Raw genomic sequence first — 7,391 nt, forward strand, 5'->3', positions numbered from 1 at the left:
CGTTTTAAGCAGGATAAAAGCCAGACTGCATTCCCACTGCCCTTCCCCAGAAGGGACCGGGCAGTGCCGAGCACCCGGCCAGGCATGATGCAGGGGCATTGGTTTTTGGGGCACTTGCTGCCTGCTTTTTGTTCCATAAAGTTTCATCTCTGAGGCACGTCCACGTATCTCCGCGTTGGTCCCTTCCCTCATTTTCCCTCTTGGGACATGCCGTGGTCTCGTGGTTTGCAGAGGTCCAGCTCCCGTCTGGGTTCCCGGGCAGCCTCTGGTTCACCCCAGAGGACAATCCCACGTGGGAGCAAGGGAGAAGGGCAGCGTAGCCAAGCTCATCGCTCAAAAACCCCCCAGGGGACAGAGGCAGGGTGCAGGGAGGAGCAGGGCTGGCGCTCGAGACAGGGGACACTGCGTGGCCAGGTGCCTAAACCTGCGTCTGACACCTTCACTCCGGATTCGAAGCGGGTGCCACTTCCTTATTCACCGTTTGCAAGTCAGTAAATAGAAGCAGCTCTTAATGCTCGAGCTCCTGCCAAGGTCACCCAGGGCAGGGACACTTTTATAATGAGAGCATCATGACCCCCTGTGCCCACTTGCATGAAAAGCACCCCCCCCCTCCCAGAGCAATTGCTCTGAAAAGCTGTGGTGTATCAGGAATATATATATAGCTCAGGAATTTTCTGCCCCGAGAGGTCCTGCAAAATTGGCTATTTTCTGCAAAAATGGAGGAACTGGCTGTTTTCAGCCGGGGTGGGGGAGACCTCTGGGCAGCAGCCCAGTATCCAGCCACAGCCAGCAGCCCTGCTCCAGCGATGCTGCCCGTGGGACTGCCCCAGCCCCTGCTCTTCCCCGCAGAGCGACCCCCAGGTTGCAGCACCCTTGGGGTGCCCTGGCATTGCCCATTTACCGAGCAGGTGTTTCATTTCCACCCAAATTACGCCCCCTTCCAGAAGCAGGGGCAGGTAGGGCAGAGTCAGTTTGGACATCTCCATGGCATCTCCCATCTTCAGCTGGGCTGATCTCTCCCACCCCGCAGAGCTCATAGGAATGATATCACTCACCCAAATGCCAACCACAACATTTATTTTTATTATTATTTCCACAAACCCTGATTTTATTGTCAGGAATATTTCATGTAGACAGGGAGAGGAGCCCTAAGATGCGCTTGCTCATCCACACCAGCTGCATGCTGGCTGCCTGGGTCTCGTTTTTTTAACCACAGATACTTTGTGCAGTGTTTCTTGCTGCCCCACAGCACATGAAACTCGGGCTAGGCACCACGTCCGCAGAGGAGTAGGGCCTTCTGTGGCCAATGAACTCCCTTGCCCTGGAGCATTTTTAATTCCTCTCTAAGAATTGCTGGGTTCAGCCTGTGCCATCCAAGGACCTCAGTTTAACTCAAAAAACACCAATTTTTGTCCAATATCCATTTAGTAACTCGAAAGATCGAAGCCTTCTTCCTCCTCACCCCAAATTTCCAAGGCAGTTACTGGTTTATGCTTTGTTTTTATGGCTGCAAGAAACCCGGGCAGATTATTTCAAGTGTTGCACAACGCAAGAACCTGGGAGTTGCTCAAGCCTACCCACATAATGGTCCTGACTTTCTGTAAGCTTCCTGGCAATATAAGACAACCAGTGATCTATGCAAAAGTGTTGGTTTTTTTTCCCCCCCACTGAGCCAGCGATGCAGGCTTGAAACATTTCAGGCTCTTCAGGGAGACTTTCAAAGCTATTCCTAAAGGAGCTCAGGGATTCAGCCATCCTGCGAGGCCAGCTCGGTGGATTCCTTTGCAGTGCTTTAAAAAAATCTCACCCTGCGGTAGGGACCGAGCGGGCAGGACGAGTGCTGGGTGGGATGAGCAACAAAATCCTCCACGCTGGGAAACCTGCTCCCAGGAGAGGGGCTGCAGGGACCTCCTCGGCCCCCGTCCAAGGCTCAGGCCCGAGGCTCAGAATTGCTCTTCTCCTCTTTCCTCTTCCACTGCATTTCGTCACCCTCCACGCGCGCTGCCACCCTTGCCTTGGGTATCTTGTATTTGCTCTTCTGGCTGTAAAGGAGGTTTTTCTGGAAGAGTCGTGGGATATTGCCTTGGTACAGCAAGAGGGCAGCAAGCATCCCTGAAATGAGACCGCAGACCCCTTCCGTGTGCTGCACAGAGCATCTCCACCCTCCCCACGGCTGAGCAGTGATTTTCAGGTCCATGCCACAGCCTTCATCGTGACCAAAAAGTAGCTCACCACCACTGAAGTCCCCACTGACAGCTGATAAACCCTTGCTATATTACTTTAAGGACAATTTAACCCTTGTGTCCTTAATGTAAAAAAGCAAGGCTTGTTTTAACCCAGAAGAGCTATAAACCACACCAGCAGACTCCTGTTCCCACTCTCTGCGCTCAGAGCAGCACATATCCAGCTCCCCATGGTCACCCTGAAGCTGTGAAAAAACTCAACAGCATAGCTCAGTCTATTGTTGCCCTAAAACTTCTTTGCTTCATCTCCCCCAAACTTTGGCCTCGGGAGGAGTTTTGCCTGCATCTGTCACGGTTCGAGCTCAGAGGGCAACTGAGCACCGCACAGCTGCTCACACCCCCTTTCCCCTCCAGTGTTGAGAAGGAGAAAATAAGTCAAGCTTGGGATTCAAGATAGGACAAGGAGGGGCAAATCACCCATTATGGTCACGGGCAAAAGGCAGACTTGTTAGGGGAAGGAAAAAAAGAGCATAAATTTATTACAGGCACTAACAACACCACCACCTAACAGACAGAGTAGGACAGTGAGAAGCATTACCACATGTTGAGAACACCTTCCCCCACCCCTCCCTTCTTCCCTGGCTCAGCTCTGCTCCTGATATCCCTACCTCCTCCCCCCAGAAGCACAGGGGCAGGGAATGGGGGGGTGCAGTCAGTGCTGCTGCTTCTTCTATCTGTGGTGGGAGGAGCTTCTGGAACTTCTTCCCCCTGCTCCAGCGTGGTCCCCCTCTCACAGAAGACAGTCCTCCACAAACTTTCTCCAATGTGAGTCCCTCCCATGGGCCGCAGCGTTCCCCACAGTGCTCCAGCATGCGTCACCAACTTTCTCCGACTGGAGTCCCTCCCACAGCTGCAGCCCTTCCCGAGCTGCTCCGGCGTGGGACACCCCCGCAGGCTGCAATCCTCCCAGCACTGAACTACAACAGCAGGGGCTGCTTCTTCCCATAGGATCCCAGCCTCCTTCAGGCATAGACACCTTAGTCGGCCACCAAAAGCCCCTCCCAGGCCATAAATCAGTGTCTGCTCCACCGTAGATCTTCATGGGTGGCAGGGGGGGCCGCCCTGCCGTCTCACCACAGGAAACAGGGGGGTCTCTGCTCCGGCACACCTCCCCCCTCCTTTCTTCCTCCGTTCCTCCACTGACCTTGGTGTTCACACAGCTGCAGCAACTCCTCCTCCAAGGTCCCTTTTTAAATACGTTATCGCAGAGGTGCAGCCGATGGGCTCGGCCTTGGTGCAGAGCTGGGTCCGACTTGGAGCTGAGGAAACTTCAAGAAGCTTCTCCCAGGGGTCACCACTGTAGCCCCCTCCCCTGCTACCAAAAAAACCCCCCACTCGCTCAAACCCAGGATGACGTCCCATGTAGAAAGTGGGTTTAAAAAATGGATAGCAAAGAGATGATTTGAGTGACAGGGAAGCAGGACAAAAAAAACGACCCTTACCACTGGCAAGACCCATGTTCAGTTCTTTGCCAGCAGCAGTTTGTGTTACATCCAGCCTTTCTGCCTTGCCCATTTCCCACCCACCCCATCCCCTGGTGCCTCCCAGGCAGATCTCACCTGCAAGGGGCCCCAGCCAATAAACCTGGACGTAGTCCCAAAAGGTGCTCCCCGAGCAGTGGAAAGTAGAGGCTGTGGCCAGGGCAGGGTTGAAGAAGGCCCCTGTGAACGGTCCAGCTGCGTGAGAAGAAAAACATGGTCATGGGTCTCGCTTGCCATCCTTTGAAGGACCAACAAAGAGCTGGGCCAGGAGACCCACGACCCCTCCTGCCTGCTGGGAGCATCTCTGCTGCATCCCCGGGGCTGTGTCATAGCAGCACATGGGGAAATCCCACCCTGGTCACGCCGAGCTTTGTGGGAAGCAGAGTTCGGTGTGGGACCGAGGTGTTGTGTTAGGGGACGTTCAAAGAGAGCGCTCCCAGTTTTGAGGTAAGCTTTGGCTTCTCATGGGCTGACCATTTCAGCTGCTAGATACCCCAAACTGCAGTATTCATCCTAAAATTAATATTCCCCCAAATACGTAGAAAACAAACGTCTTGGTAACTGTCATCTCTCAAGTCTTGCAAGATGAAAAAGGGACTGTTCCTCCCACACAAATTAGGTATTTTTCTGAATTACTTAGAAAAAGAAAGGCAAGCGCTGCTCACCTGTGTAGGTCAGGAAGGTGACGGTTGCTGCCAGAGCAGGGACCCGGTACATCGGGTAACTCCGGCACAGCTTGAGAAGGACAAGGTGAAAAATGAAAGAGCAGGTGCCTTCCACAAAGGCAGCATGGTGCAGAGACGTGTGGATGGAGGAGCTGCACTCCGACGCTATCAGGTTCTGGATGAGGTGGAAAGGCGTCAGTTCCCACGCCCAGTAGAGCTTGGTGAGAGCCCAGCCCGTCCCCATGCCCGCACCCTGGGCCAGCAGCTTGGCGGCTGTTGCTGCGAGGTTGGACCCAAGGAGCAGGAACTCCTGGATAGAGACAGTCGGGTTGGCGGATGCTCCGTCGAGAGTGGCACCGTGAACCGTGAAGAGAAGGAAGAGCAGAGTCAGGATGACATCTGGGCCAAAGCCACCACCCCACGGGCCGATCTCCGTCAGCATCCTCAGCTCAAGGCAGCTCATGCACAGCTGTAACGAGCCAGCAAGTTCTCTGGCAAGGCAGCCGTATGCTCCAGGAGACAGAAGCCTCTTGGAAAGCCGCCTGAGCGCCTGGCACACCCCAACAACCAGGAAAAAAAAAGTAAGGGAGACATTCAGGCCAGCCATGGCCAAGGCTAAGCAGAGGAGAGCGACCGAACCAAACCGTGGGAAGGAGCAGGGAAAGCTCCTGCACCTCCTCCTCTTTATAAAGCCATGCGTAAGCAAACGTGGCGCAGCCCGACAGGCTTGGGAACCGCCACATGTGCTGCCTTCTCTGCGGGGCAAAGGCTGCTGTGCAGGGAGCTGATGGACTCACCCACAGCTGGATCAGCCAGCGAGTTGTTTGTTCCAGCAAGCAGGTCCGGGGTTATCTCCACCAACGCAGTCACTGAGCCTCCAAACCCCAGCGTGCACACCTGAGAGCCCGGAGCTGCTTAGGTCTTCCAGAAGGAGCCAACACCTTGATTTCGTTTCTGCTTGGCACCATAAAATGCAACCTACTGCCCCAATTCCAAAGCCTGGGACGTGAGGGGACTCTTAGAAAGCCAGCAACCCATGCGAAGGGTTCACATTTCTCCAGGGCAGAGCCGCTCTGAGCCACAGCAAAGTTCATCTTTAGCCGAATTTGAAAGCCCAGCTTGCTTACTGCTCCCTATTAAGACCTCACCTCGTTTGGTGGTGGTGATGCTAATTGCTCGTGCCATTCGGTCTGCGGGTGGCATTCCAGTGGCAAGTGACATTTCAACTCCTCCTGCTGGTAACATATAGGGGACAGGATCGTTCTCAGCTCCACCGAAACCACCCCATGGTGTCGTCATCACCCGACTTTTCTGAAACCCACATTCGGGTTAGACCTTCGAATACACGATGAAGTCGACAGCAATCACAGGTGGCAACACAGGCCGTGTTTGCTTCATCCACGACTCTAGCGGTGGCATCCGCAGCACCAGCTCCCACCAGGTCACTGGGAACCCCCCGGACTCCCACCGCCAGTATCTGTGGGAAGAAAGGGGACAGTGAGCGATGGAAAGCACAAGAGCAGCTCAGGCCACGGCAGGAAGGGGGGATGTCGTCGTCTTATCGGGGACTCGTGGTTAACAGAAGATGAACAACTCATTCAGTGTCTTTTGGGTCACACTTCCCTGCTCTGCAGCAGGGATTACACCACCCTGAGCCCACGTTTCCCATCCTTACAGTCAGAATAGCATCTCCTTCATCGCCGGCGTGCTGCAGGGAGAAATGTGCCCGGGGTGTGCTCCTCTATCATGGGAACGAGCAGGGGGACATCCTGGGAAACAGTTGCTGGGCACACACCATGCCCAGGGCAAAGCCCGGTCCTGCACCCTTGCACAGGCGGCACCAGAGGTTAACACAGACTCCTCTCACCGCCCCATCGCATGCAAGGAGCCAAGAGCTTTTATTAATGCCATTTTATTTTCCCCCCTAGCCATTTATAAAAGAAATTGCCAGGAGACACGGGCTTGAAGCATGCTTGAGCCAGGGATGAGGCACTTAATACAGTTCAAACTGGCTACAGCAACACAGAACCAACCCGTGGAAACCAGGACCGTATGTTTCAAAGGTGTTGGGCTGCTCGGCCTCTCTCCCTTATAGACCTTCCTGCGGCAGAAAAAAAAAAAAACAGTGACATTTTGGTAGGGCATTCTGGAGATGTTTGTGAAGGTCATGGCCAACCTCGGCATCTCCTCCTGCAACGCTCTCCCTCCCCTCATCATTCCCATAGTTGTTTCCATCACCAAGTGCCCACCCGAGGGTGGTTTTGGCATGGTACTGGGTCCCCAGCGATAGCTGCACACAGCATTTGCTTTGGAGACCTTGGGAAGCCCAAGCAAGGAGAGGGACCATGCTGCAAAACAGCCCAGCATCCAAACCCTCTCTCCCCCCACCAGAACTGCCCTGGGTTTGGTTGGTCTGCCTCAAAACGTATCATAATTTTACCATTTTTAATCCATTTCTCTCTCTGGAAGACAGGGTAAGTATGACTCTTTCACCTCAAATGAGCAAATGACCTTGCCCAAATAAAGGAAGATGATGCAAGCTTTGAGAGAATCGTGAAATTAGTATTTTTGGCCTCTTGAAAATTCACCTCTGGCAGCACCAAAGTGCCGGTCAGACAAAGCTACTCATCACTACAGAAGAGACCACAAAAAAAATTAACATCATAATCCAATTAATTTCTGTCTCCTCTACTTCTGTGTTTCTCAAAAGCAGAGAAACTGGTAGAGTTCTACCTTTGGAAGCAAAACCTTTCAAGGACCCAGCAACATCAGCCCAAAACCCAAGTCCCTGGAAGAAAACTGCTGGCTCACGGGATGCAGGAGATAGACGGGCAGTTTGCACAGAGGAACGTCACAGATCTCCCCGTACCGCGTCTCAATCCCTTCCGTCAGCATTTGAACCTTGGGGTTTTTTTTTTGCTAGAGCAGACGAGAGCTTTGACAGCTCCCCTCTGGAGAGCATCTCAGCCATTGAGCTCCAGATCAACAAAAAAAAGGGGGTG

The 7,391-nt window shown here is 53.6% G+C and overlaps 1 protein-coding gene across 1 annotated transcript; it reads right to left on the reverse strand.

Moving 5' to 3' along the window:
• Positions 1 to 1,060: 1,060 nt before the first annotated feature.
• Positions 1,061 to 7,391, reverse strand: LOC104361941 (aquaporin-12). Its single transcript, XM_009968162.3, has 3 exons — positions 4,390 to 7,391; positions 3,803 to 3,919; positions 1,061 to 2,112 (listed from the first exon to the last, which is right to left on the reverse strand). Exons 1-3 carry the CDS (start codon positions 4,994 to 4,996, stop codon positions 1,931 to 1,933), a joined length of 906 nt encoding a protein of 301 aa, XP_009966464.3. The 5' UTR covers positions 4,997 to 7,391; the 3' UTR covers positions 1,061 to 1,930.

This window comes from Tyto alba, unplaced genomic scaffold (genome assembly GCF_018691265.1).
Source record: "Tyto alba isolate M040663 unplaced genomic scaffold, T.alba_DEE_v4.0 Super-Scaffold_10, whole genome shotgun sequence".
Taxonomy (NCBI): Eukaryota; Metazoa; Chordata; class Aves; order Strigiformes; family Tytonidae; genus Tyto; species Tyto alba.